This window comes from Triturus cristatus, chromosome 5_2 (genome assembly GCF_964204655.1).
Source record: "Triturus cristatus chromosome 5_2, aTriCri1.1, whole genome shotgun sequence".
In the NCBI taxonomy this organism is placed as follows: Eukaryota; Metazoa; Chordata; class Amphibia; order Caudata; family Salamandridae; genus Triturus; species Triturus cristatus.
In genome coordinates this window covers 1,011,370,651-1,011,384,718 of record NC_140588.1, presented here as the reverse complement: position 1 = coordinate 1,011,384,718, position 14,068 = coordinate 1,011,370,651, and the positions used below count along the sequence as shown (strand labels likewise).

At 47.6% G+C, this 14,068-nt stretch overlaps 1 protein-coding gene across 2 annotated transcripts in view; it reads right to left on the bottom strand.

Annotated features, from left to right (window-relative positions):
- ZC3H12B (zinc finger CCCH-type containing 12B) overlaps positions 1-14,068 on the bottom strand; it is a 380,046-nt gene that overhangs the window by 10,291 nt on the left and 355,687 nt on the right. For both annotated transcript variants that reach the window (XM_085608288.1, XM_085608287.1), the window contains exon 3: positions 4,282-4,421. In XM_085608288.1, coding sequence (XP_085464414.1) covers positions 4,282-4,421 — 140 coding nt within the window. The remainder of the gene's footprint in view (positions 1-4,281; positions 4,422-14,068) is intronic.

The following is a 14,068-nucleotide window of genomic DNA, read 5'->3' as shown; positions in this document are numbered from 1 at the left end:
GAAGGTTTCAGTAAGTCCCATCTGAATGCGATGTTGAAAGTAGGTTTCCCGCTCTTTTTTTAAATATATCAGAGGATGAAACTCTTCTGATGACTTATGGAATGGATTTCAGACCCATGGGGCACTTCTAGAGACTGATTCTTGGAGCATTTTCGTTTTCTCAAATCTTAGGGTTTTAATGGAAGGGAGCCTTTAGGGAGATAAACAGTTTTTAAGCTAGACAAATGGGCATCCCTTGAAATACTGCTTTATGTGCAAAGCAGGCAAGTTTGAAGACAGTTCTCACTTCAACGTAGAACCCTTGTAGTGACAACAGGAGACATGCTGCCGTTTTCTAGTGCCTGTGGTCGTGGTCTGCATGGAGAGATGCAAATGAAGCTTTGGGATTCCTACTAGCTAACAGATGACATCGGTCAGCTTGCACAGGACAAGAAACTACATTATTTTCTTAAATCGGAGTCAGGGGTGAAAGATTTGAGTCCACGGACGAGTCCAATTTGGGATTCCGCCCCTTTTGCCATTACATTGTGGTTTTTGTTTGAGTACATGTCCAGTGATGAGCGGACTTCACAATGGCTGGTTTGCAGATCAGTACAGAGGTGGTTGGGCCGTGTTTAAATTACACGACACAGAGCGGAGGAGTAACTCTACTTGTGTGGGTTACATTTAAGGTGGTTTTGTAGCATATTTTCAAGAACATAGGGCAGGTGTTCTCCATCTTTAGGGGATGAGGATTTCGGACAGAGCCGAGTGACATTGATGGAAAATAGGAAATGTTACAACTGCTCAGAATGAAGGGCAGCGTTAGGGTTATTTCATGAAAAATTAACAACTGTAAAATTCAGTCCTGTCTTTAGGCAAACATCTTGATGCTCAAACATGCATAAACAGACAACCATGAATAACTTTTTCCAGGAAGTACTTTTTAAACCAATGGTGAAAAAAACGTTTAATAAATGTTTCTGATCCTCACGCATCTTTGCATCCAGAAGATCATTTGCATTTCTTAAATTTAACTTTAAAGCAAAGTTCGTGTACAGGGAAATGCGACTTTTCAAAGAATGTACTTAGGGATCCAATATTGTTACATTTACAACAGTGAAACTATCAACAGAAACGCTTCTTAACAATTTCTCTAAAATTAAGATAATTATGACGGAGGAGCCATTTTGCAACTGTAATCTTTCAATCTATTTTATCAGGACTTTTAGTACGTTTGATCCATCCATGACTGGTGAGGCTGCATCTATGTGAACTGCAGAGCACATGTTTATTAATTATGTGGTTTTTATTTTTAAGAGGCAGTAGTTGTTATGTTAAATTATTTAATGTATTTGATGTGCGTTGGATTTTTATTTTTTAAAGACGAGAAATATTAAGAAAAATGGACTGATTATTGTGCTTTAAAAATAATTATCAAAAGCAAGCACATTTCTCGTTCACAAGAACTGTTAATTTGCAATATAAAATGCCAGTCACAGGTATTAGCTTCAAGTATAAAAGGCAGGTAGGTTTTACAATATGGAACAAGTTATTTAGAGCTCTACTCCATGAACAATGCTTTTAAAAGTATGAAATTATCTTCATACAAATGCAGTATTTCCAAGAGGAGCCATATAAACAGAAAAATACAAACTCGAATGGTGGAAAAGGATGTCCAATCTTATCCATTTTCCTGGCTATACTTTTGATACATCTGTCGAGCATTCCTTATTTTCTCTGCACTCTTGCTACACAGTCTGCACTAGATTTATTTGAATCATTTGCCAACTTTTTCATTTACAATTCCAAACTTTCACTCGCCCTTTCTGTAAAAAAACACATGGAGGCTCATGAAATCAGGCCTTCCTTTCCCTCCTTCAAGTAGTCCCACATAATGACAACAAGACTCAACAAATGCAAACTCATGCTTCTACATTCCATGAAGGTAGCCTTCATCAGGTGCCTCAGTATACACCACGTTAGACCACAGAGCCTGCCCGTGTGCTTTGTGGTTTTAACCATTTACCAGTCTGATATCCCGACAGTAGACGGTCCCTATCGTAACCGAAGGGTAGCCGCCTTCAGGACAGCACACCAAGCTCAGTACAAGCATCCTCGTCTCTTGGCTTTATTGCTCCCTTTGTACTAAGGGTATCTTTATGAAGTTGCCACTCACTTAACCCGGACTGAAGTTATCAAATGTGATAATCCTGGGCTTTCCCTCCTGTTTCATAGTCTTATTTATCTCACGTATTTAATGTACCTCAGATTGGACTCTTTGGAACAGCAGAGAGCTTTAGAGAGAGTGCTCGTATTGTAGCAATTGATACCAAACATGAGGAGCGGAACCCTATGGTGGCTGCGTGGCGTACAGTTGTGGGTGGATTCATGAACCTATGTGACAGGGAAGGCAGGACTTTTTAAGAGTGTCTTTACTAAACAGCACATTTTACATGCTGCTGTCACATTGCTAACATCTGAGGCTCAGGGACGGAAGGGGATTTACTGTGAATCATAACAGTTTTTAGTGAAGTACCAGTGTTTCCAGATTCAACGCTAATCTAAGTAGCCACTGCGTCACATTTTCTCCCTCTCTGCCGACTTGTGTTTTAAATGTAGAACTGTGCACTGGGTGACATTTACCCTTAGCTGTCACCTACGAGGCAATTATTACAGCTTTTATTAAAATTACACCTTTCTTTTATTACATGGCCTGGTGTGTCAATCATAAGCAAAAGGCATGTTTTGCTTCCCACACTCAAAATGCAATATAATTACCAGCAGTCCTTGCATTATATTACTTGGTGGAGGAGATTCCACTACCTCTCCACCCTATACCGGTCTTGGAAATCAAAGCTGCTTCACAAAAGTGATGGGACTTTCAGTAAAACGTATTTCACTGCAACATAACCAATCATATTGGCCATAACACTGTTTGCAGGGATCCAATCACATTGGTTTTATGGTGTGTGGGTTTCCCGTATAGCCTGAGTTTGAGAATGGCGACACAGCATCATGTGCATTGTGGCATATCGCCAGGCATCTCTGGATGCACTCAACTATGCCCTCCTCCCCTAAGGTAGGCGGGAAGGCAAGTCAGTTTGCCTGCCCCTTCCTGTCAGCCTGCCCCTTTACCATTCTGGTTCTTTTTCTGTCTGGCACAGTTTGAAAGTATTTACTAACATTTAAGGAAGTTGCTTTTCACAGAGGTATGGACTTCGTCATCATGACATCTGCTAGACCATGACTTTAGGCACATGAGTTAATGGTGCTCTGGATCCTGTACCCCACAAAGCTCAAAGTATTAAACTACTATTCTTTACAGAGGCTCACCAGTCTGGGATTTTAGAAACCCCTTTGAGAACTTCGGCACACATGGTCCTCCAAGACATTCAATTTTCCAGATCAGTATCTTCCTCCATTTATTTGCACTTGCCCCTCTTCACTGCACTGGATTTCTGGGCTGTGACTGGATTCTGATCTGAGGCAATTTCAGATCTCTATTGACACTGTCGTGAAGGGTAGACAGAACTTCGAATTCCACAACACTGTTCCACCCAACCAAAGATGCTCCAAGGTAACTGAAAAGCAACACTTCTTGCATGCTACAAAAACCTTAATAGTTATTTATCTCTCAACAAGAGGAGAAACGGCGTTGCTAAGAATTAGCCCTGAGGGAGAAAGACTGTAGTTCATGGTCTTAAGACTTCCAGAAAACACTATTCTAGGGGGAAAGGGTATATTTGGGCTGCTAGGGAAGACTTCTCTGTTAAAAGATTAAAGGTTCTGTTCAACAGCCACTGGGAGAAGAGGTGGGTTAGCATCTCCAGTTTGCTCTCCTCTAAGCATGCCAGTGCAAGACCCGATCGTGAGGAGTTGGAGGGAAAATAGCTGTCATTAGGAGGCTGCTTAATCTTTTCTACTTTTCTAAACCAATGCAATTTGGAATGCAATTTTGTAATACACTTTGCCTGTTACAGAATGTGGGCTCTATTTCCCAACTCTGCCACAAATACTAGAACAAAGGCGATGCTTCACTGCAGACCACGACCATTTCCTTAGACGCGATGCGTCTTTGTATACCAACTGAGACTCTTAGGCCACACCCAGAGGTGCGCCACTCCTGCTGCTTTGGCACGTGCTGCGGGAACTGGGAAGGACGGCATGGACTCACTTGCACGATCACTTGAAATAATATGGTTGTACCTTTGTGAGCATTATGGCAGCGCTAGTCTGAACCAGGGATAGCATGGGATGAGTCAATACACTGAAACCATCACTGACGTTGAGAGGTCTTACCTGCGATAGGTGCATCAGGCCGGGAGAGCTCCTTCCGCCAGGCCGGCACAAACACAGTAATATCTTTGTGTCCCTTTTCAAAGAACCACTCTACGGCAAGCTGTATTCCTCGACATGAAAACACTTCCTTATTGCCATGGCTGAGGACAGAAAGCATTGGGGGAGGCAGTTAGTGTCACACAAGGAAACTTTGTAAGGTTTGATATGATAGAAAAAAACTCTGAACTGAAATTATATCAATCTGCTATTATATACTAGTGGAATTAACTCACCACCGCCACTAGGACCTTACATAAAGTTATCTTACAGCATAGAAGCGTGGTTCTCACAAGGAACCTTATCCACCCCACTTTGTAGACAACAATGTAAACGAGATTGAGTATAGTCTGGATTTTCTACAACAACCATTTTTGTCTTTATTATGAGCCTTTACCACTTGGATAAACAAGACAAGGGGCATATGAAAAAACTTATATCAACATCACTTACCTGTGAGGAAGGGTGTGGAACTTTGGCATGGCCCCCTCACTTAACATGGCACAAATGGATTGCTAAGATGTCAGATGTAACCTCGACAACTGATACCTACTCTGGGTCGTATTTCAGTCCATCATTTTTAGCTCGTCTGTGTGGTCCTGTCTGAACTGTGTCTCGCCTCCTCTGAGCAGAAATACAAAGACCCTCAGACCGTTTTAAGTCTTGTGGGGCCTCAACAGTGAGATGCACCTTGTGCTATGTCTTGCCATTAACTCCCCTACTCTGGGAAACTCACTTGGACACCGCTAAAAGTGAATGGTGGAAAGGCTGAAGTAGGCTGCATTCCAGTCCATTCATTGTAACCTCTCTTTCACTACAGATGGGAACCACGCATATGTCCATTCTTTGACCTCTGTTACACAGAAGCATGGGTCAGCTCAGATGAGACGTCTCAGAGAAAGGAAAAGAGTTTAGGAGAGTGATAATCCACTCCCATACTTAAGAGAGTAACTGCAGAGGCTCAATGGATGCCAATTAAAGGTTCTCGAAAGGTCAGGAGGCGAGGACACTATGAGCCACTTGCGGTGGGCAGAGGAGATGGGGTTATTATTTCTGGATGGACAGATTGCAGGGGTCTCTTGCTGGGGCGTGGTCTCTTTCGGTTCCACTCTTCAGCCTAGCCGGGAGAAAAGGTCAGACTGACACAACCACATACCGCTCTCAGGGCCCAAGTTTGCCTGAGGTACAGTCAATGACAAAGCAGAGGAGGACTCTGACCAGTGTAGGGATTGTTCACAGCCACTACTCAGGTCATGCCCAGCACGTTAGTGTGGCCTGGGCGTAGCTGGAGACGGCCTTTCACAGGCCCAGACCGGACGGTGACTGACCCTGCCCCTCTCTACAAGACAACTATAGGTACAGGACTGACATATAAAGGAGTCTGCCAACGCCTACTGTGTCTGTCAGAGGTACAGGCCTGTCTATTTCACTGTAGTCCAGCGCACATCCAAGGTCATCTAATGTGACCAGCACCTATCAAACTGCTGCATCCCCTTCTCACCTGTGCTGTGTGTTCGTGCAAGATACAAAAACTAATGCGGATTGACACCTGCTGCTCAGCTCACCCCTTGGCACAAAGATTCAAGAACAGAGGTACACTAATGGCTGGCCTCTTCTAACCCTTGAGGCTACCTGACCTCACCTGGTGGGACTAACTGAGCAAGCCTCCATCAATGGGGGTGAGGATAGGACAGAACATACAAGGAATGGAGGTGCACTGGAGTAAGCAGCCGGGGCAGCTCCTCCACTAAGGCACAGGAGTGTTGCCCCACTGCCTTGAAGCAGTAAAAAAAGAAAACAATAAAATGATGCAAACAGAAGGAGATCTGGGTTTAATCCATCATCGTTCTTAAGCTCACTTTGCCACCCCAGTTCAGACACAGCTATATGCAAATCAGTCTTGACCCTGTGCCTCATGGGAACAATCCAGCCCGAACTACCAAGCCATGTCTTCCCTGGACCAGAAACAAGCATCCTGGGGCAGTTTTCGGGCTAACAGCCCTCATCAGCCAGGCTAGTTTGAATCCAGAGGCAAAGTGAGCAAGTGAGCAAGGGACCCAGGTCTGGGCATACGCTGCCAACTTAGGGCGAACAAAGCAAACGTTGGATGGAGCGCTGAAACTTTTCAGACGCTCACCCCCAGTCACAAATCTGCCTGAGTAAAATTGCGTAGGAAAAAACTAAGAACATGCCAATGGAGGACTGCAGCAGCTGGTCCTTGTAAGGCACAATGATGGCAAAAAATGGCCAAAGGTCCAGTGGGACTAGTCACTGGTTTGAGTTGAGCAATGGTACAGGACTGGCATGCTACAGTGAAGATGCACTGATTCCTTTGCTGCGCTTGCTCACAATCCACCGAGACCCTCGGTTAAGGTACCTTGCATCGGACTCGCGGACGCGGTCCTGTACCATCGCTCAACCGACACCAGTGGCTAGTCCCACTGGACCGTTGGCCTTTTTTCGCCATCATTGTACCTTACAAGGACACGCTACTGTTGTTCTTAGTTTTTTCCTATGGCAATTTAACTCAAGCATGTAACACTATGTGCTAATGATGATCCCACAAATGTTTAAAAGGGATCGAAACGTTGTCGACTCTATGTACATCGTAAACACTTTTCTAATTGATATTACTCATGTGTAACAGTGTCTTAACACATCTATGCTTGTGCTATTTGAATGTATGACATACAAGCATTCGCTCTGCCTGAGCCTTTGTTTTTGCTTTTTTTGTGTTATGTTTGTGCTCTATATATACACTCAGTAGGATGTAGGCTTGTGTCACACTTTATTTTTTGTGTTAACTTTGCAAATTAAAACTATCCCTGTCTGGCTGGACAGCTTTAAATATAGTTCTGACTCTGAGTCTATACTCATCTCTCTTAACGTCACAATATATCACGTGAAAACTGCAGCTGATTTCTGTTCCAAATAGAACTTTCTAGTCACTTGAGTAAACAGCTAGTGTTCTCAGAGAATGTTTCTCGTACTGAATCGAGGACAGTTCTCACTGTCCCAGGTTTATGTTAAAACAATGTATTAGCTTACCTGTATAACTATGACTGTCAGAATGGCAGGACCTGTACAACTATCACTGTCAGAATTGTAGAAACGCAATGTACTCCTATCCTGGGAGAATCTTTGAATGTAGTCTGAAGTAAAATGTTTCTAGTAACTTATTTGTATTGGTCCATCCAAACCCTCAGAATCATGTATTCCCATGGAATGTCTGAAAGTCTTTGTCTAAAGCCCTATATAAAAGAGTGTGTACTTTGCTAGCAAGGCAGACCTCCTGTTCCCCACTTTAGAAGGCGCACCTATGCCGGATTTCATTTAGAAATGTACTGAGGTCCTTGTACTTATGACTTATATTCTTTACTGCTAAACTTTTTCATGACACCTTCTTCGTATTTATCCGAAAAATTCTTGATATAAAGCATTGAAACTAGATTCTTTATCAGTCTTTCCTACAAGAATGTTTCAGCATTACTGCATGGGTTCCTTTGGTTAGAAAAGTGATGGTTCCAGTCGGGGAGCACCAAAGTCTGTATTGGGACTACACCACTCCCGGTCCTTGCAGTTGGAGCACCCTACGATTTAGAATTTGAGACAGATTTGCACGCCAACAGATCTAGAAGCAGAGTTGATGGTTCCAATTGGAGCCGATCCATAACTTGTAATCAACTGGCTGTAGAACAGAGTTCGGTACCTTCATGGTCCAGACGGGTTGCCCCGAGATTTAAATTGACCAATCCCAGTCTGATCCTGGATTCGGGGAGACGAGGTGGCAGAAAGAAACCAGCGATGTGGGTATTAATAGGGACTGCATCTGAAATAAGGGAATGAAGTAAGTGGTGTTGTGCATGTTGGGAGTTGCAGTAAGCATAGAGTAAAGGGATGCAGTGAACGCTAATTGAGGACAAATATCATGTGGCTCTGATTGTTGGATTTGTTGGAGTAATAGAAGTGTGGTTCTGATGATGTTCCTTAACTTTTGACGAGCGGTACCTCAAGTTGAATATTGAATCGGTAAACTTGCCTGCTGAGAAAACTTGTGTAGTCGAAGCAGGCAAATGGAGTAAAAATGGAAAAGAGACTTAGGAGTGATTGGAGCGTTGCATCAATATAACACCACACAGTGATTGGATGGTGAAACCACGCTGTGATAGGGTGACCTTTGACAGAGACACGCTGGGATTGGTAGAAGGAATAAGACGATTGCCGAAGTGAGGGTTTGAACTTGGATTGATTACAATTTTTGTTATAATGGGGAATCCGTTAAAAAGAGAGAATTACGCAAATAAGGAGAAAAAGCATCCTCTTCCCGCTTAGTAAAACTTTCTACATCCCCGAATAGAGAATCTGAGGAGAAGAGTGTATGATTGAAATTCACAACCTAGACCCACACAATTTGAGGAGCTAAATCTTTGGCAACAAATGGTGAGTAAGAAGAAGAGGAAGATTCTGAGTTAAAGAATCGCAGAAGGGCTCATTCATGGAGAAGAGAGCAATAAGAGGAAAGGCAGAGAAAGTGAAGGGAGGAGGTAATTGAGACAGTTGGGGCATGCTAGAAAAGGAGGAAAAGGAAAAACCTGAGAAAGAAACAGACAGAGAGGGAAGAGGAAGACACCCTCATAGAAGAACTTCTTAGTATCAGAACGCCCCCATATAATGCGACAGCAGTGGGCACGCCAAGTGCTACCGCACCGGTGGTGCCCAAGAAAGCAGTGACCACAGGATCCTCAGTGGAGCCTCGTGTACACTTAAGTTATACAGAGACACCTCTTCCATCCTCTACTCAAAACCCTGTATCAGTCATAATAAGTATCTTACCCTTGCCAAGCGTCATTTTACTGCCTCCATAGTCGAGACACCGGCTAACGTCGTTCAGAAACAGTCTGTCCCAAATTTACCTCAAGGTTCATCACCAAGCACATGAAGCATAGCCATAGTCCCTTACCAAGGGGAAACCTGATCAGCAGAGAAATTACGGGCCAAACAACCAGCACAGACTTGTCAGTTAGCTCACCAGGTGTGAGCTAAACCACCTCAAGGATACATCTATCCCAGTTAAAGACCGGATTTGAGGAGCTGGTGAAAGGAAATGTGGGAATTGATTACTTGGGTATTACGGGTAATAGGAGTTGCTTTATATGTGCAACGATGCAGCAAGAGTGGGAAAAGATGCTCATGTCAAGAAGGAGAAGGTGGCAGATGAATGTGGTATTGATTTATTACAGTGGAAGAAGTTAAGAAGGAATGTTAGAATGAATATGAGTGAGAAGGAAATTGTGGATTTTGAAGTTGAGAGGTTTGGAAACACATGTAAAGGAACTGATTGAACGCATGAGAGAATAGAGTGACAGCTTGGAGAATTCTGGTCTATGAAATAGAGGGTTAAAATGAAGCAAAGGGGAAAGGAGGGTAAGGAAGTAACAGTTGGGGGTGATGTAAAGGAGGTCTGCTTGCAAGAGGTACAAGGAGGAGCATATGTACATGGCCCATGGTCTTGATCAGATCTTTTCAATTTCACCAACTCCCTTCCGAAGCTTAGAAGGAATCCTGATAAGGGGTACACCCAGATGGAGAAAATTATGACCCTCTCCAAAGTATTGTGGGAAGACTTGGGTATGCTGTTTGAGGTAGTGGTCCCGAAAGACCTGTGGGAGGAATGCAAGCGAGCCGTTGAATAGCCACACAAGAACCGACATAGGTGTCAGGGAAAAATACCCCTTCACCCACTGACAAGGCTAAGTGTGAGGAAGTCATAAGACACCTAACGAGGGAGGTTCCCCAAAGAGAGATTAATCGACCTAAGATTTATCGTACATCTCAGGAGCCAAGTAATCAGTGATTGCTTATTTTGAGAGATTAATGAAAGTGTAGAAAGCACATTGGGATGAATGATCCTGTAAGCAAAAATATGGTAAGATTTCTCGCCTATTTTGTATATGGATTAAGGCCAGAAATCAGCAAGCAAATTATTCAAGGCATATTCTGATGGTAGAGAAAATCAGTTGAGGAGCTCCTACAGTATGCAAAGTATTGCAATGAGACTTCAGAGGCTGAACGAAAGGGACTGAAAGAGAAGAAAATTACTGCCCAAACTCAATTGGCACAGAACGCAGGTATTAAGGGACTTAAGTTACTGTCCCAAGTGTCTGAATTGGATCCCAGTTTTGGAATGTTAAAGCACGGAGTTTCTTCTAACTACAGCATGAATGTACCTGCAATGGGGAGAGGTCAGGGAAATGTAGCAGGGACTAACATATGTGCCCTAAAGAAGGTTACACAGTGCCGCATTTGTAATAGGGTAGGGTATTGGAAGAGAGAGTGTAGATACAATCCAGTCCGAATTACAACAGAGTCCCAAGGGGCGACTTGAACAGGACAGGGAGAGTTTCCCCCAGTACCTAAACCCCCTATGGCTGTTCACAAAGTTAAAAAAGCTGGAGCATTGCCCAACAACTTTGATCCAATGCACGGAGCTATTCCACCCCTGAAGCCAAACCACATGGTCCCCCAGAATCTGATGATGTCGCAAAGAAACCCCATTCCCCATGTTGTTTGAAATTTCCCTAGCTCAATATCAATGACGGTGCCCGAAGGGGAAGAAGGAATCCATACTTGGTGCAGTCCTAGAAGTGGATCAGATTGGACAGTGTGTGGACGGAGAGGATAACGGACGGATATCTTTCCTAATAGACACAGGAGCCACTTGTTCAACTGTTACAATTTTTGAGGTCCCTAACCTTCCCCTCTCTGGAAAAGAAGTCCAAGTTGTAGGCATCACAAATCAGCAGCGTATTAACCAAGTTACTGCCCCAGTACTAGTAAAAATAGGAGAAATTGAGAGCAACACCAATTCGGAATCTGTAATTCCAGTCCTGTAAACCTTGTGGGCCGAGACCTTCCCTGTAAGCTCAACTGTGTTAGGAGCACTAGGGGGCGCCGGATCAGCATGGCCGCTCAGCGGTAAGGCTCCGGGCGCCCGGCCTCATTGCTCCTTACCTGATCCGCCCCGAGCTGCCCTGGCCAATCTCTTGTGGGCGCATTGGGGCCCGGACCGGACCCGCGTCCCTGGGTCCGAGTTTGGAGAGATCCTGTCCTCCTCGGGCGCTGCCTGACGACTTAAGAGGCGGGCCCGGGGTGAAGACGCAGCGAGCCCGGAGCGGAGACCCGGGCGGGCAACTACTCGAGCCCGCGGCGCCCATGAGGTGCCTTGGCCCGGGGACGCCGGCGGCTGGAGAGAGGCGTTCGCAGCTACAGTCGCGGGGGGCTTCCCCCCCCATGAGGCTAGAGATACTCCTACCAGAGGTGCCCGGCGGGGCTTGTGGGAGCGTGGAGCTGGTCCCGGGGGGCTGCCTGGTGCCGGAAGGTGGCTGGTGAGTGCGGCGCTGCGGAGGCGAACAGTGGGGCCATCGGAGCTAAGCGGGGGGCCTGGAAGTGGTCTGGGGGGGGGCGGCTTTCCTTCTTCTTCCCCTCCCCCCCCTTGCCGGTGCTGCTTCTTCTGGAGGTGCTCGTCCCGGCCTGCGGGGGCCGTTGAGCGGCGCGGGGCTGTCTCCGGTGATCGGGCCGCGGGCCGGAGGTCAGGGTGTCCGGCTCCCTTTCCCTTCCTCCGCCTACGTCCCGGGGGCCACCCCGCAACGCGTGGACACCCGTGTGGGGTGATTGGGCACTGAGGCTTCAATGAGGACAGCGGCAATTTGGCACTAGCTGCGGGTTGCGGCGAAGGGCGGCGTACCACCCTGGGTTCCGACAGGCCGCGGATCGGTGGCGGTCCCTGAGGGCTAATTGGCTGCCGTATCGGGCAGCGCGCCGGGTGGTGATCTACGGGGCTCGCGACGACTGGCCACCCAGGCGAGTGGGGGCCCCGACCATGCGCTCTCCCTCCTGTCGTCCGCTTCCCCGGCCATGGTAGGGTCGCCGGGGGTCCCCTGCGTTGCTCGCTGGCTGGCTCGGCCGTCCCCCATTGCCCGAAGCGGGGCCATCATGGGCAAGGACAGGGCCTCCAAACCGACGCCTGCGGCCACCCAAGCAAGGATTGATCAATTTACGACCTCTGAAAAAGGGACGGGACCGACCGAGGAGGCGGCATCAGCTCCCACTACGGATCTGGCTGCCATTTGCAAGCCATCAATGCGTCCTGCTCCTCCCTGGAAGGTATGGTAGGGGAGGTCAAGGTCGATGTTGCCCTCCTCCGGCAGGATTTGCGTAACGCCACCACCCGCATCTCTGAGGCCGAATCGAGAATATCGACAGCTGAGGACGATATCCGTCAGCTACAGGACCAGGTACGGGAGCTGACCACCTACTCTAGGGAGCTGAATCGCCATGCTGAGGATGCAGAAAACCGAGCCCGGCGCAGCAACCTTCGCCTGGTGGGATTTCCGGAGGGGGCTGAGTCGGTCGGGCGGATGATTTTCTGGAGCGCTGGTTTAAATCCTGGATGCCTGCAGACAGCCTGTCAGCTTGGTTTGTTGTGGAGAGGGCCCACCGCTCCCTGGCTCCCAGGCCTCTGGGTGCGCCCCCCCGCCCCTTCATCCTAAAGATCCTTAACTTCAGAGACAGGGACGCGATTCTCCGTGAGGCCAGGCGCACTGAAACTCTCACCTATCAAAATCATACTATCATGATCTTCCCGGACTACACCCGGGAGGTCCAAGAGCAGCGGCGGTCCTACACGGAGGTGAAGCAGAAGATGCGGACTCTGGGCCTCCAATACCAACTTCAGTTCCCGGCCTGCCTCCGGGTCATCTTTCAGCGCAAAGCAATATTTTTTGACACGCCTCGAGCAGCTTGGACTTGGCTGACGGAGGAACATCCACTGCATCGATCAGGACAAGGCTCACCGACGGCGGGACGCAAGGGACAGGCAGTATCCCGGCCGTCAAGAACCCATCGACGGCGACGCACAGTGCCCCGGAGGCGCGCAGAGGGAGAGGTGGTCGTCACGCGCTCCATGGGACGGCCGCGTCGGGCGTCTGGAGCTTCATCTGCCTCTTCGGTTGCTCCTGCCAGTCCCGCTGCTACTGGACGCCGGGCTGAGTCCCCTCTACGGGTGGGCTCCGCGGCCCTGCCTGCCGCGCAGTTGGAGACCTCGGACCTTTCCCGCAGTCCAGTTATTTGACTTTCTGTTGCTATGTGTGGTCTGTCGGGGGGGGGGGGGGGGGGGGGTTGGGAGTGGCCTACCGGGCTGACAAGGCTAGAAACTGGGCTTCCGTGCTCCACTTTAATTGCAGCTCTCGGCCAGGGCAGGGGATTTAGTCTTGATCCGATCTACTGAGGGGTCCACTATACGCTCAAGCCCGAGCGTTTTAGCTTGGTTGTTGTTCCACATAGTTAGGGAGACAGATGCTTCTGTTTCTGAAGTATAGGGTGGGGGGTGGGGGGTTGGGGTTGTTTTGGGGTTGTCTCTTCCACCTCGGGGGGATTATGTTGGTGGGGGATATCCTCTTCACGGTTGTTGTTCTACGGCATCATGACGTTTTTGACCTGCCCTCTTGTCTGCTTTCCAGATGTCTCTCCCCTTGGAGAGGCCCCGCGCCTGTGTCCTCCTTAGCTTTAATGTTGGGGCCTTGCTCTGCGGACGGCCCCCTTCTGCGTGCCCTGCGTGCTCTTGGCTGGGGCTATATGGCTGACACTCCCATTCCTAGGGCCGCCATGCGCATTTTGCCTTGGAATGTCAATGGCCTTCTGGTCCGTTTCAAACGCATGGCGGTCCTCAAATATGCGCAGCGCATGGGGGTCG